Source organism: Enoplosus armatus, chromosome 8 (assembly GCF_043641665.1).
Source record: "Enoplosus armatus isolate fEnoArm2 chromosome 8, fEnoArm2.hap1, whole genome shotgun sequence".
Classification (NCBI taxonomy): domain Eukaryota; kingdom Metazoa; phylum Chordata; class Actinopteri; order Centrarchiformes; family Enoplosidae; genus Enoplosus; species Enoplosus armatus.
In genome coordinates this window covers 7,234,790-7,258,156 of record NC_092187.1, presented here as the reverse complement: position 1 = coordinate 7,258,156, position 23,367 = coordinate 7,234,790, and the positions used below count along the sequence as shown (strand labels likewise).

At 39.0% G+C, this 23,367-nt stretch overlaps 3 protein-coding genes across 4 annotated transcripts; 2 read left to right on the top strand and 1 right to left on the bottom strand.

Moving 5' to 3' along the window:
- The first annotated feature begins 317 nt into the window (after positions 1 to 317).
- Positions 318 to 15,076, top strand: foxp3b (forkhead box P3b). The gene is made up of 12 exons (XM_070910917.1): positions 318 to 430; positions 7,598 to 7,758; positions 8,381 to 8,471; positions 8,778 to 8,952; positions 10,291 to 10,383; positions 10,595 to 10,682; positions 10,821 to 10,895; positions 11,042 to 11,195; positions 12,108 to 12,184; positions 12,540 to 12,641; positions 14,117 to 14,238; positions 14,828 to 15,076. The coding sequence occupies exons 2-12, from the start codon at positions 7,600 to 7,602 to the stop codon at positions 14,901 to 14,903; spliced, it is 1,212 nt and encodes a 403-aa protein (XP_070767018.1). The 5' UTR covers positions 318 to 430; positions 7,598 to 7,599; the 3' UTR covers positions 14,904 to 15,076.
- Positions 15,077 to 16,143: 1,067 nt separating this feature from the next.
- trappc6b (trafficking protein particle complex subunit 6B) lies at positions 16,144 to 19,159 on the top strand. Of its 2 annotated transcripts, XM_070910403.1 has the most exons (6): positions 16,144 to 16,465; positions 16,571 to 16,638; positions 17,178 to 17,295; positions 17,503 to 17,586; positions 17,825 to 17,918; positions 18,060 to 19,159. In XM_070910403.1, the coding sequence occupies exons 1-6, from the start codon at positions 16,385 to 16,387 to the stop codon at positions 18,089 to 18,091; spliced, it is 477 nt and encodes a 158-aa protein (XP_070766504.1). In that variant the 5' UTR covers positions 16,144 to 16,384; the 3' UTR covers positions 18,092 to 19,159. The 2 variants fall into 2 exon arrangements, with proteins under 2 accessions (XP_070766504.1, XP_070766505.1); XM_070910404.1 differs by lacking the exon at positions 17,503 to 17,586.
- Positions 19,160 to 19,980: 821 nt separating this feature from the next.
- On the bottom strand, positions 19,981 to 21,580 carry LOC139288379 (guanylin-like). Its single transcript, XM_070909656.1, has 3 exons — positions 21,509 to 21,580; positions 21,054 to 21,249; positions 19,981 to 20,045 (listed from the first exon to the last, which is right to left on the bottom strand). Exons 1-3 carry the CDS (start codon positions 21,578 to 21,580, stop codon positions 19,981 to 19,983), a joined length of 333 nt encoding a protein of 110 aa, XP_070765757.1.
- Between the last annotated feature and the right edge of the window lie 1,787 nt (positions 21,581 to 23,367).

Genomic DNA, 23,367 nt, shown 5'->3' with positions numbered 1-23,367 from the left:
CTGCTGCGTATAAATACGCAGTGGATGTCTGGCAGCTTTAATGTGGCCTCCTCCTCTGAGACAGTCAGGTGAGTGTTTCCCTTTAAACTAGTGTCAATACTGACATCGAGCACCATTAGCCTTTGATTAAGAGTGTAAGAAGATAAAATAATTCAGATATAGACATTTAGATTGAAATATAAAAGCAAACTTTCAGATAATGCACACACAACTTTGACTGTGAATTACACCTGCTGTGTTTCCAACCTAAATCTCATGCAGTCTTCCTCAGTCTGAGGTCTGTCATACTTTTTCTTGAAGTTTTAGTTGCTGAAAACCATATTTCCTGTGGAATCATTCACCCTCTGAGCCATTTCAAGGTGTCTCTCTCGAAGAACCTGAGAAAAGGAAGACAGAAAGCAAGCAGGAGGTTCTGCACGGAAGAGATACGGTAAGCAAACAAATCTTACTGTTTTACACCAAAACTTCAAATCCTCTAACTGGGTTCATTATAGAGCGACACAAGACTTCGATCATGAGTTCAGTGAGTACAGCAGCACACGCTCAGTGGAAGCAAACATGTCACATCACAAATATATAAAATAAAATGCAGAAAAGCTGTGAGAGTAAAAAACACCACAGGCCTCGTTTGGTCGAAGGAACCAAAAATCAGTTTTTGATGATATCTCAGATTAAGATCCTGTGTTTTGTCAAACGGTGACGGATGGGTTAGGGTTAGCAGATTTCTTTTTGAAGACGTTTTCATTAAGTCCCATCACATAAAGCTCTTCTTACATAAAATTACAATTGTGAAGTAGATCTGGATGCTCAGAGCACTGAAATTGAATTAATTAAATGTGACTGTCGTTCTTCAGCTGTGCGTCAAATTGTAGTGAATCCAGTAAGAGATGTCAGATTATTATTGTTATACATGTATTCTGTCTGGGTTTAAATCAAAATATACTCGAGTATATTCCCTGAAGATCAAATAATATCATATTTCATACATCACAAAATATGTTTATATTCAATATATTTAAATACATCAAATACATTTTTACATCAACAGCATCACATCCGTCTGTTCACATTTGTCTTTGAAAGACATAATAAATAACTCGATGATGAATATGAGAGCGGTTCTGAACCCCCAGAAGGAGTCGCAAGAGAAAGTGTATATAAAGATATTTACAGGATGATCTGCCTCTGATCTTTGCTTTCTTCTTGTGAATTACCGGATAACTGTAGATCTTCAGGCCTCATGATTCAAATGAAACAAGAAAAAAAAACTGGTCTCAGCTAGTGATGTGGGGGTTGCAGGTAGACCTGCTTTGTTTTATTTGTTTGAAATATGAGGATAGTAGATGGACTCTTTTCTTGTCCAATACTAAATATAAAGTAAAGTCTTTTCCCATCAAAGTTCATTTCCATCGTATTCTCTGCTCCTGTACATTTAACATGAAATGAAATGGCTCAGGCATTTAGCTTACTTTCCTTCATTTGCTGTAAATGGTGAAATGATAAAAACATGCAGTATGTAAATGAAAACTAATTTAAAGTCTTTAAAAGCCCAAATTTTAATATAACAAATGTATGAATTTGCAGATCATAATACCATGGTGTATTGAAAGGAATTGATATTACAGTACTGTACGTTGAAGTTGTTGAAACAAGTTAGTGGTGCTAACAAGTATCTGGTTACAGCTAAAGGAAAATGTCAGATTAAGCACACTTTCCACACACACACAAACACGTACTCTGCCTCCATTTATAATGATGACTCATATGTCCCCATCACCATTTGGTATCACACACTACAATCCAGAGAAGAGAAGCTTTGATCTGGATGTGTCTGGGACATCAGTCATGGAGACAAACAGGGGATCACTGATCAGCCTGACTGAGATGTGTTGTTGTGCAGCTTGAGTTGCAGAGATGCACTGATGGCAGTGAAAGGTGTTGATAGGAATAACAGGCAGGTGCAGAAGTGGGTATTCATGTGCATGCTGTGTGTGTGGAAGCTTTTCTAAAAGCTGCAGCCATCTTCTCAGCAGAAATCAGGAAGTGGAGATCACCACCTCTCTAACTCTTAAAGTATTTCCTCAACAACAATTGTTATATTAGTAGTTCAGTATTATTCACTCCCCTTGTGGGAAACCACACGCTGTGTGTCAACTTGATGAAAAGATAAACTGACAAATATAAAGCAACAAGAGAGCTATGAGGAGAGTCCATATGTGAAATAGAGTAAATCTGTTTGTAATAAAGTCCTCAAAACTCACATACGTCTCCAAACTGCAGTTATGCCTAATATAAACCCACTGGACAAACAGTTAACACATACAGAACTGACAATATTTATATCTATCTAACATACATTTTTTATATATTTTCTGCATGGATCCAATGAGAGTAAAAAATACACCAGCTGCATATCTCCAGTGATGACGCTGTCTGTCTGTCTGTCTGAGTGAGTGCAGTTGAAAGCTTAGGAAGAGGCCTGTAACTGGACCTTGAGTTTCGATTTGAAATGATCTGAATGTCACAGATATATTTTCTATAAACACTAGAGGGGAGTCTAGTCAGCATGAAATAGGACGCTGTGACGTTGCGGTGTTCTGACATTGTTGTGGCATTGTGACGTGGGGTTGTTGTGGCGTGAGGTTGTGACGTTGTTGTGATGTTGTTGTGATGTTGTTGTGACGTTGCGGTGTTGTGACATTGTTTTGGCGTGAGGTTGTGATCTTGTTGAGGCGTTGTTGTGACTTTGTGATGTTGTGGCGTCTGTGTTTCTCTACAGGTGAGACTGTCCCACAGTAATGATCTAATGCTGTCAGGAGGACATCATTGTTATCGCGTGATCTCTTAACAGAATGTCATGACGGTAATATTCTGTGTAGGCCTACTTCCTTTTCCTCCTGTCATTTTAAATCTGTTTATCTGCACTGATGCTTATTGGTCTGAGAGGAACGATGAAACCCACTCTGATAGACATGACGTACAGAAACCTGTTACCTGTTACTAAATATGGAGATCATTAATTTCTGATCCGGAGATAATGAGCCTGCTAAAGTAGCTGATAGTAGATCTGATAATGTAAAAGTCACTGCTAACGAGAACCGGCTGAACTGGTCTGAATCAGCTTTATGATTCTGGTGTATTAAATACTGTATCAGACTAAACTTTAGATTCAATCTAATTTAGGTTTAATACATTTAATGCTAATTCAATGTAATATACTGAATTAATATTATACATACATTTTGATCAAGTGTAAATTGAGAACGTTACAATAATACCTCCTGAACTCTAAGATAGAAGATAATACAAGTCTTCATCTTCTTAAACAAACTGATGAATCAAAATACGATTCAAGATTTTATTCTTTATTGCCTTTTCAGAGTAGCTGCTAATAATTTTCTTTGGTGAAATCACATAAAAAACATAATTAATGTGTGTGTCATATAAATAATATATGCACAATATATACAGTATATAATATATATATATATATATATATATATATATATATATATTCTGATTCTGATATATATAAAAATATACATTTTGAATGATTAAGCCTTGAATACTAATTTTAGATCAAAGATCTGAAAACAAAAGTCTCCTACACATTGCAAATCAATGTGATTGGGATGAGTGATTTGAGATATGGAAGTATGTGAGTAATAAACCCACACTTTGATAGTAGTAGTACCAGTATGAGGCATCTGCAATGTGGCTGATTACGATATCCAAACCGGAAATACTTATTCAAACGCATTTGTGGCCGACAGATGTTGACTCACAGAAAACCGACCTAATATCAACCATCACATCAATCTGAGTGTGTCGTGGCTAAAGCTCTCCTCACTGTCACAAAACACTTTCACAGACTTTGATGGGCTTCTTCTGGAGGAGATAAAGTCGAGAAGGAAGAATGAGAGGTGACAGTGAGAAGCCACAAACATGTTGAGTGCTCCGCTTTTCCTGTATTCCTCTTTCTGTGGGTGTGCATTTTGCATAGCACACATGGTGTCGGCTGTTTGGTTTATTGTGTAAAGAAATCTCTGATGTGACGGTGAAATAGCTGAAAGAAAAAGCTTCACATAATGCCTTATTTACACAGTGACAGTCATTATTACTCTGGAGTCGACATCATCTATCCAGGAGCTGGTTGTATACCAGGACTGTCATTCTCAATAGAAAGTGAAAATGACTCATAGGTGTAAAAAGTTAGCAGACTGATCAACTGACACAAAATGTAGAGGGAAGAACGGAAGGTAAAAACTTACATGAATACAAATAATGTATATATTTCTTTCATTGCTATGAAGAAGAATTCACATCCTTTATTTAGAAGAATACTTCAACATTTTGGGAAATTTGCTTCTTCTCTTTTTTTCTGAGAGCCAGATATTCACATCAGTCTCATGTCTGTGTGTTCAGTACAGAGTCAGGACGTGGTTAGCCTAGCTTAGCATAAAGAATGGAAGCAGGGGAAACAGCGAGCCTGACTTACAAATGCTTGCACTTAATTTGAAGGACTTGCTGGGTTGCCAGATGCAGTCAGTGAGCACAGGTTTTGGTTTTGGTCTCTGCACAGTCATGATGGTACCAAACATGGCAACCACACAGTGAGGACCAGACCCAAACAGTCACAGCTGGCTGAAGAAATACTTCCGGCCATAAACTGCTGAATACGTTGCACATTAATTAATCAATTGATTTAAATTTATTTGATATGAACAATGCAATTTAACATAGTTCCAATACAGAGCAGGAAACTGATGTGCTACACAGAGTTTATAGCTATTGCTAATTTTCAACACTTGTCCCTTGTTGGGCTTTTATATGTACAGTGTAATTAAAATATATAGATTAGTTGCATTGATATGTTTTTTGACATATGTTTTTTCACAAACTGTTGATCAGTGCGAGAAACCATCAGCTGGAATGTGAGTCACTTTGCACCAAATACAAACAAAATGGCTTCTGGCTCATAAAAACGTTTCTCCTACTAAAACTCAAAACCTCCACAGGGGGCCTATACAGCGATACTACACCCAATACATAGGACATCTAAATATAATTTCGAGGTGTTTGTACTTGAGAATTTCTATTTTATGCAACTTAATACTTAATGGAATAGGATTTTAAAATCCATAAAGAGCTGTAAAATGTATGAAATAGTTTAAATTAGTTTCACCTCCACCAGCTACAATATTAAAATTATGATTTCATGTCGATGTGCGATTATAATCCAACACTGACAGAATAAGTACTATCACCTTTGATACTTCAATGCATTTTGCTGATAATACTATTAAACTTAATAGTAATATTTTGATGGTGAGATTTTGAATGCCGGTTAATAATGTAATGGAGGTTTTTCAGTTTCATATTGCTTCTGTTACTTAAGTAAAGGAGCTAAATGCTTTTAAGGAGGCCGCCGAGTGTTCGGAACGTGCTGAGCATGTCAATGGACAGCGGCGACGTTGTTTACTCTTCACACTTTGTGTGAGAAGTTTCTGTCAATGTTTTGATCACAGAGTGAACAGAGTGTTCTGCTCCAGGAGAGATAGCATCCAGGCATCTTCAACAAACAAGTGGTTGCAGGTGACATATCACCGCGCTGCACAAAAGTGGAGCAGCTTCATCTCCCACTCACCACAGACTGCTGTGGTGATGCTATCAGTGTGTGTGTGTGTGTGTGTGCGCACCTGTGAACAACACAGCCTCTCTGTCAGAAGGTCTGCTACAGGAAATGTTTTGAACCACTTAAGACTTTAATGTACATGCTGCTCTAATATCACATCTGAAAGTCTGCAGCTGCTTCTACATGTTTATAAGAGCAGAAATATTTATGCAATGTTGTCCAAAGTCAACAATACTGAATATAATACTGAGAAAACAAAAACTACAATACACATCATAACAAATCAATCCCTCAATTTAGTTAATTCATGCTCTCAAATTGTGAACTAGTGTCCACAGATGACTCATTTGAGCTCTTGACGTGAAACAACAATCATTGACACATGGATGTACTTCAGATTTTGTCAACACATTGTTTAATGCTATATTCTTTTAATTTCAGGTCCTAAATGATTAGTTTAAGTGCACAAATTAAGTCACAGCCGTTAATTCATGCACATAAATTAATTATTTTTCCTCCATGACACCTGCTGTTCTCTGAACTTATATAACATGTTTGTATGTAAAATATGAATAATAAAAATAAAAATAAAGTAATTATTTATGTCAGATAAATGCAGAGGGGCATGAGGTCCGTACAATACAATGTAGTGGAATAGAGGTATAATGTGCATAAAATGGAGACGCTCAAATAGATTACAAACACCTCTAAATTCTCGAGTAAATGTGCCTGTAATGTACTTTTCAGCACTGAAGTATAGACCAATCACAGGTGTGTTGGTCCACCAGACTGCAATAATCAGATAGAAGCAAAAAACATGGCCTGTCAATAAGGATGGTCACATGAATGGATTATGAAACTGTTGAACAGTAAATATTAGGAATGAAAACGTTACAGAATATCATCTGTGATGAAGCGTTTTCCTCTGGAGCCGGTGAACTGAGTATCTGCCAGCAACACAGAGCGTGAAATCTTCCATGTGCGTGCAAATGCTGTGTAGGAGTTTGGTTTTATGATTCTTTTTCCTTTTCACCCAAAAGAGACAAAATTATATTTCCTCCTTTAACACAATGTGTTGAATAGTAGCACTGCAGTTTGGAGGATCAACTCAATAACATGATCATATTTTCTTTGCTTCAGTAGATCTGACTGCAGCTGCTTCTGCAGGGAGAAAAACAAATCCAAAGTGCTGTTCTCAAACTTTTGTTTCAGTTGTAAATGTTCAGAATTAAAGTTTGAAAACTCTCTAAAACTTTTAGATAAGCCAGCTGCCTTTCTAATAAGGCTCCCTTTAGAAAGGCTTTATAAGTTGCAACTAATGGCTTCGTGAATAGCTAATAAATCAGTTACTAGTGCTTTATATGGCAGTTGTTAATAAGAACAACCCTTGGATTGCTGAGTTGTGAAAAATCCTTTATCACTTGATCACTTGTTTCTAGAAAAGAGCTGCAGACAATCAGGATTCATTAACATCTCATTAACATCTTATTAACATATTACTAACACTTACCTACTCACAACACCAGACTTGATGAGTGAAACACTAACACATAACTGCAGACTATGAGGAAGTTATTAATGGGCGTTTGCTTATTGATCTATTTTAAAAAATGTATAAAACGATCAAGTTTGGAGGGAAAATAAATGGTGTCCCTCAGGTGCATTTTACAGAACAAATTTACAAAAGAAAAAACAAGTAACAAGAAAAAGGAAACATGATATTTAAAAATACACAAAACATTATGCCATAAAAATGCCATAATATGTTGGTTTTGTTCATTTGTAAACTTTCTTCAAACCTGAATGCAGTTGCAGTTTGGAGACTTACAGCCCGAGTGTTATTGGGTTATTATCCATTTGTTGAATCTGATCATTGAAGCAGTAAACGCTGGAATAATAGAAAAATAATAATAGAGAAAATGTCTCTATGGTGAAGCGTTAATGTGTCCCCTGTCGCTGCAGAGATGCCAGAGACATCCGGTGAGACTGTGAGATGTGGAGAGCACCAAACTCAACCGCAACGTGATAAGATCAAACAACCTCCCCCTCCTCCTCCTCTTCCTTCTCCCGCTCCTCCTCCTCACACCAGGGACGTGGTGTCACCGCCCGCCACAGGAAGTCAGGTATGCAAACAAATTACATCATACAAGCAACTGGAACTGACTGGAACAAACTTTACCACTTCCTAAACACAGACCAGCACTGATGGAGGAATGGTCCCTTTAAAAGTGTCATTATGACATAATATAATATATTATTGATATTATTAATGAATAAATATAATGTTCTAGCTGGTCACTGTAGAACTGTAATCATTCTAATGCTAATTTTATACACTGTTGGGTAGTTTAATCCATCACGATGTGTCATATTATATAAGATTATCATTTTGCAGAATTCATAGACCGCTTTGCTTTACAAAGATGTTTTTTAGCATCTAACTTCATGTCAAATATTTCTGTTTGTTTCTAAGTGCAGCTCTGCTCTGATGACACGTCGATGGCAGTTGTGTTATTAATATTTTCTAATAGTTTTGGCCCTCTGATACCACTGCACTGACTATAATGGCATGACCAGGGCCTATGACGCGTTGTGTAGTTAAGAGAGTTTGTTGAATCTGACTTTGTACACTCATAGTACAAGAGGTTTAGGATAAAAATGTTGTTGCATGAGGCCCAATGACTTGATTGTAATTAGTCCCATCATCCACATGCTGTAGTTGACGGTGGTGTTTTTTCCTCCCAGTGTTGGAGCAATATGGAAGGCATCAGGCAGAAGCAGCAAAGACCGTCGGTGCTGCGCCAAGTTTGCCAAACAGCTTCCAGACGTCAGCACGGTACGCACACACTTCAGTGTCCTCAGCTCCACATCAGCAACATCTACATGATAATCATTTTATGTGTGCTGACATTTTTAAGCATGCTTCATTCTGTATTTCTTGAAGGTGTGCACAAACAATGTTAGCCTTAATATAAAGTATCCAGGAGAGGCTTTAGAGACACAGCCATTCTCGCATTGGTGCTTCATGTTATTTCTGTTTTTTTAACTGAATAAAGACTTTAAGATATGTTTGTGCAGCAGAGCATCCGTAGTGGTAGCATATTTTGTTGCATGTATTTACATCAGTGCTTTCCTCCTCTAGTGCATCCAAGTAATAGTGTAGCCGTCTCCATTTGCAAGGTAGAGGTGGATGCAGGCCGTCTTCCCCAGTCCTCTTCACCACACATGGGCTCCTCCCCCAGGCAAAGCCATCTCCCCTTCCCCTTGAGGAGAGACGGTCCAAAGCAGAGCTCCATCAAGGCCAGGCTTCATGAGAGGTGACTTTCTCACATTTACACTAAATGACAAATTATGTATCTCAAGATAGCAAGATCGGTTGGCTAAAAATGAGCTGCCATGAAAAAGGTTAAATGAATGTGGATTCCATTCTGTATTCATGGGCATATGATCATATCATCTGGTAGGGGGTATTGCAGGAGTATACGTTAGCTCCCACGAACCATTCAGTTCTTGGACCTTGGCTGCGATCTCATCAGGACTTCAAACACTTTCTCAGTGGGTGTTGTGCCTTGCAACTGATTCTGTTGGTGATTTTCATGGACAGAATCTGACGGTGCAGCAAAGAGTGTCGTGTTTGGAGACCTCAGGATTGAGGTGGTTCTGAGGCACTAGGGTGGAAGAGATGAGTACCAGCAACTGTACTCTGCTGGAAAGTGGTCACACCCCCCAAGTGGAGCAGTTCAAGCATCTCTTGGGGTCTCTGAGCAGCGTTCTCGATTTACTGGTTGATCTACATTCCAACCTCCATCTATGGTCATGCGCTTTGTGCAGTTACCAAAAAGATAGATCACAGATACAAGCATTTAAATGAGTTTCCCTCGCAGGGTCGGGAGACAGGAAGGGGAGCTTAGACATCCAGAAGAAGCTCAGAGAACTTTTCGTGTTGTCAGTTGAGGTCACCTGGACACCTCCCTGCGGAGGGATATATTTATGTATAAATACATCCTCCAGCTCCTGGGCGATGACAACATATATGAGGTGCCAGGAACATTTCCACAGGGAGGCTTCCAGGAGATCCGAATGATGAATGCCCAGACTCAACACGGGTAGTCAGATGATGATACATGTAATAAATAAGACAACAGATTCTCCAGATTATCAGAACCATTTTCTTTGGAGATAAAACTGAAAAAGAGAACTGAAATGTCACTTATAAGTCCTCATTGCACAGCAAACCTGTGCGCAGACGACCAAGTACAGTAGGTCAAAGTAGAGTGTTTACAACAATGTTTTATTTGTGGTTTCTGGGTGAGGCCAGACGACCTGTGGAGGAAATTGTTTTTGGCTACTCGTTCTTTCAGTTACAACCCAATGCTCGTGTCAGTAGGTGAGGCAGTTGAACATAAATTGACAACGCCCTGGCCTCAAACGTAACATTTAGTTTGTGAATTTTCCTGAGGTTGATTGAAAAGTCACCAATACAGCCTGTACAAAGCTTGTATCTGTTCCTTTTCCAAATTACTTAATTGCTAATTCTCGACGGCCAACTTCTGCAACAACTGTGCCATTTTCACAGCTGAAGGTGAAACCCGAGGGGAGCTATAAGAAAGGAGCTTTGTTTCATTGTACAAATATCTTTCAACTGTTCCCTGCAGCATCCCTGAGGGGTCCAGTGCTCTGTTTGTGAGTGGCCTCTGCCGCTGGCCTGGCTGTGAAGCGGTGTCTGAAGATTTCCCTAGTTTCTTAAAGTAAGTAACCTGCTCAATACTACGTTCATTGAATTACTCGTCTTTGAGGTGTCGTGGCATCTTTGGGAATGGTTATTTTCAACCTTCAGGAGGTACAGATTACTGAAGTAGATCTGAACTGGACACAAAAAAATTAGAGCTCCTCATCTGATTGTGGCTTTTATGGCAAACAAGTGTATTTCCTAAAAACGTGTCGTATTTTGTCCTCTAGGCATCTCCATTCTGAGCACAGTCATGGTGACAGAAGCATTGCTCAGTGGAGGGTCCAGCAAGATATCGTTCAGTGCATGGAGAGTCAGGTGGGAACTAGAGAAACCTAGAAGGTCTACAAATACACCATGAATGCTAGACCCTTTACTCTAACCTTACAATGCATTGTTGATCTGAGGATACTTTAAGTAATGACAAACAAACATGGGCATTTCTCTTTTTTTCAGCTCATCGTGGAAAAGCAGAAACTCATTGCGATGCAACTTCATCTGCACCTTTCTGAACACAAGTACCCTGATTCGGTATGTTGCTTCTAATCACTCTAAAGATTTGCTTCGTGTGGCTTCAAGAATTTGAAGAAGACTTAGAAATCCTTGCGTGATTTTCTCCCTGTAAAGAAAGCAAATTAAAGTGTCTATGTTCATGTCCACCTCCGTCCCTGATGCAGAAGGCAGCGTCTGAGTGGCCGTACAGCCTTCCTCTGTTCCTGCCGCAGCCTCTGGTGATGGATGGAGACGCAGTGCAACAATGGGGCCGTAAACATCTGGAGGAGTTGTCCCAACATGGCTACAGAACTGCCGGTCCTGCCCACCTTCTGCCAGGTAACAGTTTCTATGGAGGTTTATTAATGGCAAAATAGCAGAGCAAGAACAAAATCAATAGCTGCTCTCATAGATTTTTATATTTATACCATTCTGAGCTCTGTAATGTGTGAAGGCGCCTGCCAACAGGTGCAGGAATACAAACTGCTAAAACAGTGAGCAGCTTTGTTGGCAGCGTGGAAAGGAAGTCATTTAAGGGGAATTCATGTCATAATTGTATACTTATATTTAATGATTATTTTTTTCTATGAAACCCCCAAAGTCCCAGGAGATAGTATTAAGATAAAACAATATGATCTTTCGGCACTTTGAGGTGTTTGTGCCTTTCAACTTCACTCGTTCCTGATTTATCTGGTACTATATAACTTATATTAGTTCATTTAAAACATGTTCATTGAAAAGACTCAAGCCTATTTATTTACATTACATAAATGTTTAAAAATTTTATTTTGTTTCTTAACTTGAGACACTGTATGAAAATATTAATTGAGAATCTTGATCATTCATAAAACAATAATAATCCCCAAAGCTGCACTGAAATTTGACATTTGTAATCGAATAAAACTTACAAATTAAATCTATGAGATGGAAAAAAAATATTCTCATTACTACTACTTGGGCATTAAGGACTCTCTTATGAAAGCCAGTAATCTAATCAAGTTTATGATAATCTGTAAACTCCATCTTTAAATTGGAGTAGGGTGTCTGTAATAGTTTCAAATTGTGCTTGAACATTGAACAGTTGTAATTTAAGTTACATGCTCTTAAAACACACTGTGGTATTTACAGACAGGTGGCTCAGAGGATCAGCTGAATAATCATACAATAACCACATAATAATCTCTGTCATCATCCTAATCATATGTGTTTGATGACATGAACTGATGATATATCTTCATTGTTGTTGTACAGATTTGGTTCCCAGTCTTGAATGCTACAAACACAACAACATCAGGCCTCCGTACACCTACGCCTACCTGATAAGATGGGTGAGTTTCTTTCTAAAGAGGTTAATAGAAGATGTTCAATTGTTTGTGAAGTTGGTCTTTTTATTACTGATGTGCTTTGATAATCACTGAATCCACTTGGCCCTCTTTTTGTGAATTTTTGTGAGTTTTACAGTCAATTGTAAAGATGCTTTTTGTCCATCATCATCATCTTTAAATAAATATGAATATAAATATATATAGCACCACACCAATGATGTAAGGCTAAGTCCAGGTTTACAGTGAGATAAATGATCTTTATCTAATCTGGTTTGTCTGCTACAACCTGTTCATTTGTCACCACATTGGGTGTTTTGTCACAATGTGTCCCTGTGTGTTTGTGTCTGACTGTCTACAGTCCATCCTGGAGTCTCCAGACAAACAGCGCACTCTGAATGAGATTTACAACTGGTTCACGACCATGTTCTTCTATTTCAGACACAACACTGCTACCTGGAAGGTTTGGACACCTCAGATTACACATACCTGCTGAAATTATACTGTTTCTTCTTAGTCACATCGGGATTATGAAATATTTGACATTATATTAAGTTAATTTTATTCTCTCATTAAAAAAATCACATATTTGCTTCGACTGGTTGTACTGTAGAGCACAAAGTTATTTTCAGATAAATTAAATGACTCTTCGGCCCTCACTTAAAATCACTGATGTCGACATACATTTCATCAAGAAAAAAAGAACGAATGTGTTGTGCTCAGTGAGCCCCCCCCCCAATTAGAGAAACTATTGACCAATCAGAGCCTTGTAGGTGGAATTAAGAATGGGGTTGTCATCTTGCTACATAGGTAGCAAGCTTTCGATATACATCCATGGTAAGGTTGTATGACTGCTGAGCTGATTCTGTGAGGGTTATAGGTGTGGTTACAGATGCTGTTACAGATGCTGTTACAGGTGTTGTTACAGGTGTTGTTACAGATGCTGTTACAGGTGTTGTTACAGGTGCAGTTACAGGTGTTGTTACAGGTGTAGTAACAGATGCAGTTACAGGTGTTGTTACAGGTGTTGTTACAGATGCTGTTACAGGTGTTGTTACATGTGCAGTTACAGGTGTTGTTACAGGTGCAGTTACAGATGCTGTTACAGGTATTGTTACAGGTGCAGTTACAGGTTTACAGATGCTGTTACAGGTGTTGTTACAGGTGCAGTTGCAGATGCTGTTACAGGTATTGTTACAGGTGCAGTTACAGGTTTACAGATGCTGTTACAGGTGTTGTTACAGGTGCAGTTACAGGTGTTGTTACAGGTGCAGTTACAGATGCAGTTACAGGTGTTGTTACAGGTGTTGTTACAGATGCTGTTACAGGTGTTGTTACATGTGCAGTTACAGGTGTTGTTACAGGTGCAGTTACAGATGCTGTTACAGGTGTTGTTACAGGTGCAGTTACAGGTTTACAGATGCTGTTACAGGTGTTGTTACAGGTGCAGTTGCAGATGCTGTTACAGGTGTTGTTACAGGTGCAGTTACAGGTGTTGTTACAGGTGCAGTTACAGATGCTGTTACAGGTGTTGTTACAGGTGTAGTTACAGATGCTGTTACAGATGCTGTTACAGGTGTTGTGCTTTTACAATATAACTATAGAATATCCATTAAATGTGGGTTTATTCAGGCCAAGTCAGATATATTTGTGTTTCTCCGTCATAATTACAAGAAGTCTGAAACTGGTTATTACAGTAACATGAACATTGCATTATGAATATTGCATTATGGTTAACCGGCAGGAAGCAATGGGGTTTATAAGAAAAAGTGATCTTAATGTTGCTGCACATTGCATTGTCATAGTGTTGTTGCCCTGTGGTTCAAGTAATATTACAGACAGTTTAACACTCAAAACAACAACATTTACTGTAGTTTCCATCTGACAGAACATGTTAAACTTGCTTCTGTGACAATAGCATTTTCCTGTTCTACCCAGAATGCAGTGCGGCACAACCTCAGCCTACACAAGTGTTTTGTGCGAGTGGAGGGAGGAAAAGGAGCTGTGTGGACAGTGGATGAGACGGAGTACCAGAGGAGGAAAGGCCAGAAGTATCACAGGTAAAAACCACACACCTGGAACCTGCTCACTGCTACATATATGTATATATGTTTCTTCTACATGTCCCCCCATAACAGAGGCACTAAAATGGATTCCTAAGTTACAAAAAAGGAGGAAGTAGGGAAGGAGAGGAGGACATAGGCAAGGCGTGAAGGGGGTGAGCAAGGAAAGAAGGCGGTAGGTAAGGCATGGAGGGGGTAAGGAAGGTAAGGAGGACATGAGGAAGGGGAGGAGGACATAGGCAAGGCGTGGAGGACGAAACAAAGGAAAGGAAGCAGGAAGACGTGGAGGGGGCATTTCGGATTCAGCAGATTCTAATTCAGCATCAAATGTCTTCCTATAGTTGATAGAAATAAAAAGTCTGTGTGTGTGTGTGTGTGTGTGTGTGTTTTCAGTCACAGCTGAAGTGATGTCTGTGTTTTTATGCTTGAGTCATGTGCATTTGTGATGCCTCTAATTGTTTTTGCATTTATTGTGCTATGTCTCCCGTTTTAATGTTTTCTATCCTTTTGTAAAGCACTTTGTAACCTAGATTTTGAAAAGTTCTATATACATAAAGTTTTATTTACTTACTTACTTACTTTTCAGGGACTGTCCTGTGAAGTGGCTCAAGTCTTATTCCCATTACTGTCCAGAGGACCCTGAACACCAGCAGGTGGCATAAATACAGACCTGCATGGAGAATCTGTTTTTATTTTGTATTATTATCACATTATTCTTGTTAAACATGGTTGTTTGTTACATGAAGATATGTTGTACACATACATCACAGCAGTATTTGTACTCACTGATTTCTGATACCAAAAGAAGTGTTGCAAAATAAATTAAGCAAACATTTGTGGGTGTTTTGTCTTCATCTGATTACCCATTCATGAAGTGGTTGTTCCCTTCAGTCAGTAGGTCAAAGGTTAGACATCTCACATCGTCTCACATCATCCCTCTGTGAACAGAGAACATCCTCCTACACTTTATAGACCTATGATCTTGACTTTCAAAAATACACGTTGAAAATGGGTCATAAACCTTTCCCACACAACAAAAACCCATGTAAAAACTTCAAAGGCAGCTATACATCATTACCATACAGTACATTACCATAGAGTTCTGTGACATGATACTGATACTGAAACACAACATAGGAGGCATGAGGAATGTGGTTTATTGAGTAACACAACAAACTGTCATACAATTTAATCTTTAAAGTATCAGTCTGGTGATATTCTGTGTTTTTCTGATTGTCATGAAATATCATGTTTGGACCCAAACCAACATCTTAGTCCATCTCTCTATATTGTCTGACTTCCTGTCTGTGACTCTCTGCTGTAAGCCTATTGGTTCCTACTGAAGAAAAACGCCTCACAAATGTGTAGTTTCATGTCCTAAAACAGCTGCTCATTGTAGTTTTTATCAAAAAAATAGGAGGAAATAGTCGCTCATTGTAGTTTTTATCAACAGGAGGAAATAGTGCATGTTGGAGACTGTTTTCAGCGGTGGATGAATCCACATTTGGCGCTCTAGTGAGTATTTGGGGCAGCAGGACGGTGTATGTGGATTGAGTCAAAATAAGCTATAGGGTGTGTATTCATGGTAATGAAGGAACATGCTATCCAGTGTAACAGTGTGGCTCATTGATGTGTTTTTTTAATTTTTTTTTTATTATTCATGGCACAGAGGAAGAAGATATATCAGGCTACATTCCATACATTTGTATTTAATCATTTATCGAACAGTATTTATATTTGACTTCAGTATTTGTCAACTATTAACTATGTTAATTAATATAGCGTTTCATCATTTTATTTTATTTGATGTCGCAGGTGAGACTCCAGACCACCTGGTGGCAGTAAAGGTGCAGTGATGCACTCTTAGTTAGCCTCGCCCCTCGGCAGTGAACAAGAACAACAACAAGGAAGCAGCAGGAAGCGCTTGTTTTGTGTTTGTGTCTAATAAACGTCCTGCTGACGGGTCTGTGTGTGTTTTAGCTGCCAGTGTGGTTTTATGTCATGATGCCGGTCCCAGTGTGAGTGACACGGTGAACCAGCTGCCCTTACACCGCAGCTAACGTTAGCTAGCCGCCGCTGACAGACCGTAGCTAACGTTAGCTAGCCGCTGTTGCTGTCAGCACCACAGGCTACAGGAAGAAGAATGGCAGACGAAGCTCCTTTCCAGTTTTTACATAACGAAGTCATACAGTATATTTACAAATCAGCTGAAAACGGAGAGACGGTAAGAAACTGTCAGTTAGTCGACTTGTCCTCCTCCGTAGCTCACTGACCTGAACAGTTGATGTCTTAACATTAACTGTATTTGTTCACCTCCTCATTCATTCAGGAGAATGGAAGAAATATCACCAAACTGGAGAATATGGGTTTCAGAGTCGGCCAAGGGTTAATAGAGAGGTAACAAGCTAACTGCTGCTAGCATGTGTTCCTCTTTAAAACTCTGTGTGTCTGGAGTCTGTACATGATTATATATATATATATATATATATATATATATATATATATATATATATATATACATATACATGAATATACATATATATGTGTGTGTATATATATATGTGTATATATATATATATATATATATGCGCAATATTACAGAATCAGTATGGCAATATTCTTTCTTCATGTTCAGACTCAAACCAATAGTGAATGTATCTACCGACAAGTATTGTGTATGTATTACAGCCTGATTCATCTTCTTCTGTGCCATTAAACAAAAAAAACCCTATTAAGAATACACCAATGAGCCACACTGTTGCACTGGGTGACAAGTTCCTTTATTGCCATGAAAACACAGTCTAGTTTATTTTGCCTCAGTCCCACATACACCGTCCGAGATGGACTAACGCATTGGGCCTCATGCAACAAGAACCAGTGGTACGAACAGTGTGAAGCTTCTGGCCCTCATGTGAACAACTTTTTCTTTTCTCTAGACTGACGAAAGACACGGCACGGTTCAAAGATGAGCTGGACGTCATGAAGTTCATCTGTAAAGACTTCTGGACCTGTGTGTTCAAGAAGCAAATAGACAACCTTCGAACCAACCACCAGGTGACACAGAGCTCTCTGTCGGTTACTTTCATTCACACGGTCGGTTATTATTATGATAATGCACTGAGTCAGCAGTGCTCTGCAGGCTCAGCCCTGACACACTGATATAATTCATTTAAACATAGGTCATACACTTTGTGTCTGTGGTATAAAAATATCACCTGTGTGGATGTCCGACAGTGCTGATGCTGCTGTCATGTGTTTCAGGGCATCTATGTTCTCCAGGACAACAAGTTCCGGTTACTGAGTCAGCTGTCAGCTGGGAAACAGTATCTGGAACAAGCCCCAAAGGTGCTGCACTGATCTGTAATATAAGGCTCTCTTTCCTGTTGAAGAGGCAGCTGATCCTAGATCAGCAGGGCTTCACACAGACTCACATTCAGAGATCAGAACACTGCACAGTGGAGGTTGAGGGGCTACTTGTAATCAAATATCCTCATGAAATAATGACAATGTAATAGTCTGTTCCTTTGTTACTTGCAGTTGCAGTCAGTTGACATGACTCTGGTGACTGTTTGTCTCTCTGCAGTATCTGTCCTTCACCTGTGGTCTGGTGAGAGGAGCTCTGTCCAACCTGGGAGTCAAGAGTATTGTGACTGCTGAGGTGTCCGTCATGCCCGCGTGTAAGACATCCTTACTCGTCCATCATCCAATCAGAGACAGTCTCAGAGTGTTTTCATCTCTCTGACTGATTTGTGCTCTGAATAAGGATAAAGTGTGGACTAACACACACTTTCTTCTCTTTCTGTTTGTTATGTCTGCAGGTAAATTCCAGGTCATGATCCAGAAGATGTAGCGAATAACAGAGGCCACGCTCACTCTGCACTCTCTCTCGCCTTCATATATCTTTGAGTTTTTGTCTTAAAGGGGAAATGCCGCCCGTCTTCATCAGTAAAATATACTTGTCTCTACACTTTGGGGATCACATTGATGATTGGCTTCTGTTGTCCAGAGACCCATTTTCTGATAACAATGTTTCCTGCAGTCATTATTATTTTATAATATTATATTATTAAGTAGACAAACACTTTCCAATGCCATGATAGTTATTTGTGAGAGTAATTTTAGGAGAATAAGTTTAGGAATTTCTCACTGAATGAATGTGTGACATTATGGAAGTGCTTTGGCGCCCCTGGTGGCACAAAGGTAAAATGCACAGTATACGCAGTATATAAATTGTTATATATATGGTTAGATATATATACATAGATAGATACTTGTCTATCATCATTGGAGCTGTAGTTCTTTTCAGAAACCTGTTTAATGTTCAGCCACTTCATTAAAAACCCAAATAACAATATATAGACCAAAGTAAATAAAAAGGAGGAAGTGAGGCCCAGCTGAGAGAACACAAACTCCATTTCTTTACATTTTGATGTTGAACAAATCAACTTTGAGTAAGAGAAAGAGGGAGATAAACAGATGATTAAATGAATGAAGACATTAACCTGTGATCACAGCGACCCCCACAGGGTGAAGACGTTAACTGTAGCACTGATGATGGTCAGCAAGCCTGTTGAGGCATGAAAATGTCCAAACTGTTTGTACAGTACTGTCGATAGATTTTGTTTTCATTAAAGTTGATTCAACCTGGATTTCAGCTTGAATCCAGAGTGAAATCGAGCTCACTGGTGGTGCCACAGTCCAGCTTCGTTTCCTGAATCCAAAAACAAAAACCCAGTTAAATACTACTCTGTCAATCAAATCTATATAAACCCTTCATCCAAATTTCATGGCTGTTGCCAGATGTTGAATCACAACACTTACATGTCCGTCCGTCTAGTTGAATGTGTTTGTTGCACTTCAGTGTGTTAATGAATATTTTATTAAACATTCACTGACCAACCGGTGACCTGTCAACCAATCACTGTAGACGTACTGATTGAGTTCATTCATGATGTCATCCATAGCAACAGGGTTAACCCTGCCCCCCTCCTCTCAGTTCTTTAGTGAAAGTGTATCAGCAGCTGTGTGTCATTCAGGAGGACTTCTAAGGTCAGATAAGACCCTTCAGGTTCATGAGACTGAACCAAAACAAGAGTAAACCGCTCTGTAGAGGGGGACTGCAGAGTTGCTGATATGCAACACCTTGCTAATATAAAAGTATTAGTGCAGCTTTAATAAATGGCAGTGATGTGGGGGTGGAGGTGGGGCTCATTGTCCATCAATGTCCAGAGGCCCGTTTGAGATGAGTAAGAAATGACAGTTTACTGTCGATTTGGAAATATCACTTGACGAAACATGACCTCTCAGTCTGTTGAGGCTGTTACGTCAGCTGCTGTTTGCTCACATGCTTCTCTAATAGCAGCACTAGAGTTCAGTGACGCAGCTGCAACACTTTCAATCCGAGTTATCAAGTAAGGAATCGAGTGTTTGTTTTAGCACTCAGCCTCTCCACAGTGTAAGCTCCACTTTAACTGCTGGGATGTAAATGTAGACGAACAGGAGGTTTCTGAAGAAATGGAGAAAATATACCTTTTGTGATTTTCAAATCTTTTATTGAGATTTCAACAACAATGACACAGTTTTAAAACTTTAACCAGACGTACAAAGACCACATGTGTTCTGCAGCTCATGACCAAACACAGAACAGAAGTAACAGCATAATCAACACGCACATGAAGAAACATATCAGTGGTTTTCTTTTCCTTTGTTTTATATATAAACGACACCACCGTGCAGGTTTCAACAGCCAATGCAGGCGACAGATTCACAGATCTCACAGGCATCAGAGTTGGCAGCCACCAATGCTGGAAAGATGAAAAACAAAGACATCACCAAAATATTCTTGCTCATTCTCTGGATATCCACAGAAATCGTCATGGAGATTCTCCCAGTAACTGTTGTTGCTGGAAACAGCTAGGAAACAAACCTCCATCACTGTTTACACACCCACTTCCAGCTTCACTTGATCTACTGGACTTAACCTGTGCAAAGAACAGCGGTGGAAAGTAACTAAGTACATTTACTCAAGTTCTGTACTAACAGTACAATTATGAGGTACTTGTACTCTACTTGAGTATTTCCATTTTCTGCTACTTTATACTACATTTATTTAACAGCTTTAGTTGCTTTGCAGATTCAGATTATTAATAAAAACATAATCAACTAATAAATGATGATGTATTATCATATGTTGAACTACTCAGCAGTATATGAAGCCATTAAAATCAGCTCCACATTTACCAGCTTCAACATTAAAATGATGAACACTTTCTACACTGTTTTACTACTACTTTTACTGAGGTAACAGATGTGAGTACTTCTTCCTCTCCTGGTAACGAGGGATCATTAGCAACATTTCAATCTGCCGTCCAGATAAAGAAGTTAAGGTCAGTAGTTTACAAAGTTTTGGTTTGTGACCCTTTAGAATAAATAAAAGTGTGCTCTTGTGGCCCCTCAGTGTACTTTATCTTTACTTTACCTCAGATTTATTTTACAAACTCCTGGGGTGGTCCGGACCCCCATGTTGGGAACCATGGGTTTAGATAATCTGGATTAGTTTGTAGTGATGTCAGCTGTTACCTTGATGAGTACCATGGTTTTTTTTTTTTATAACTGATTCAGTGATGGACCCTTTCAAGCAGTACCTTGGGTTCCTCTCTGACCAACCACTGCCCCTGCTCTGATTAAAGATACACTCCCTGATCCTCCCTGAGCTGGGAGGACATATGGGGGTTAATGCTGAGTGCTTTAACCAAATTGCCAGCAGAGAATTGTCTGTAAAAATGAATGAATGCATTAAACATGGGCTTTACCCAGCCTGGCCAGAGCTGCTCCAGCATCTGTCCTCAGACACAGAGGCTTGAAGTCTTTGGGCAGAGCGGGGTGAGAACACACAGCCGCCGCTTTGGCCTCCACCAGCTGGAACTCCTGCTCAGCTGATGCATCGTCTGCGGTCATCAGAGCCCCCAGTGCCTTTACCGAGTCCAGAGAGAACCGAAGGTCTCCTTCCTACAAGGAACCACAAAGTGTTTGTGACTTATGACCCACATACGTTGCTGCACCATTCAATCACTCCATTACACAGTTTTACAGAGCCTCTCTAAACTTTGAATAATACTTATAATGCAGTACTTCTTCTTCAGGGAAATATTTCACATCATTCCACTATAAATGATTTAATAAACTGGTTCACTGGAGGAGTTTTTCAGATTCTTTCCTGAATCAGAAGAAAACTATTCTGAGGTTTCCATGTTTCAGGTGTTCTTACCGTGACAGTCACAGCTCTGGACAGCTGGAACAAAACTATGAGGACGGCTGACACACAGGTGGTGGTCTTCATCCTGTTGCTTTCTATGATGTCTAATGGATTTCTGGTTGTTGCTCTTGAGTGTCTCTCAGTCCTGCTCTGCACACAGCATTGCCCCAGTGTATTTATGGAGGGTTCAGCTCCTACAGGCCACGCCTGAAGGGTAGTTAATGATAAACAACAGCCACTCTTTATGATGCCATAAAAGCTGCACTGTTGGAAAAATGAGGAAAATGATGGGTAATCATTGTTTTATGTTCATGTTGTTGATTAGCATGTGTACAGTATTCATGATAAGGTGGCTTCAGATTGTTGACAGCTTGGACAGGTTTGTTGTTTTTCTCTGCATGGGAAAGCTCAGTTTACGACAGTATATGTGCTCCTGTAAAACACAAAATAAACATTTTTGGAATGTCAAAGATTTGAAACCATCTCATATTTAGTTCCATTCATCATCCGTTTGCTGATGAAGACCATTAAATGTGGTTGAGAGCTCAGGAAAAATTAGCTGTAAGTGGACCTTGGAGTTGAGATTATTGTGTCGTTTAGTTTAGTCAGATGAAGTTACAACTTGCTCAGTGAATTTGTCCCTAATAATCATATATAATAAAGCAATCATTAAAAGGAGCAGATTGAGGGTTAAAAACCTCTAAACTTTAATGTAAATGCAGCTTATTGGTTTTAAAGCTGCACTCAATCCTTTTTGGGGGGACTTGGGGGCAACAGAACAAGCAGACAACTGCTATATTATCACCTTATAACATTGTTATGTTGAACTTGTTAGCAAACAGTTGCTTATTTCCACATCCAGGAGTTACAAAGCAACATGATCATTCATGTGGACTGGTGTTTGTGTCACCTGATGAATGTAAGTGCATGTAAGAATATAACAATATTCACTCTCTTTTGGTTTTCAACTCTGATGATGCCAACTTCCAACTTCCTGGTAATTCAGTGATTTCAAGTGTCAGTGATAGAAATGCTGAATGACAGACTGCTTCAGTCATGCTAGCAGCTGTGTGAGGATAAACTCAGGCACAGTGGTGCTTTGAGCTAAATGCTGACATCAGCATGCTAACAATGACAACGTTTACATGCTGATGTTCACCATATTAGCATCTTAGCAGTATATACAGTACCTGTATGATAAAGAATGGATCATGTGTTTTTGATAAAAGCTAAGAATGGTGTTGAAGTTAATTCCCTGAGTGTCCAGATTACTTGTTGAATCTGTCTTGACCCAAAAGTCAAGAGAATTTGGTGATAATAGAAACCACCATATAATGTAATGAAAAAAATGAACCTGCATTAAACCATGCCCTTGTTTAGTTAACACTGTGACAGAAAAGAATGATTCTAATTTTAATGCTGTTTTTAATTGTTATTATATTGTATTGAACAGCATTTGCAGTATTTTCTTCCTTGTGTATATATATGGGGTTTTATTAATGGGCACCTCAGTGTCGATTGTATGCATGTATATTGCTGTTTACGTGTACATTTTCACTTAATTAACTCTTAATAAACACTTAATAAACACTTAATATACAATATGAGTTTTATTTAGCATATCATCTTGTAACTGTCTTTATTGTGCACAGACAACATGTTTACATAATGCTTCCCTGGTGGATCTGAATCTTGAACATTTCAATCAATTGTGATTTCCTCTTGTAGGAACTGTAGGCACTTAAAGGTTGAAGAGGAATACTGCCACATTGTCCATTAACAAACACATCTTAGCAAACATTTATACAGTAGCCTAAACATTTTTGTTTAGTTTTGCTAAACAGTTTTGCTTTGCTTGTGCTACTTGTTTA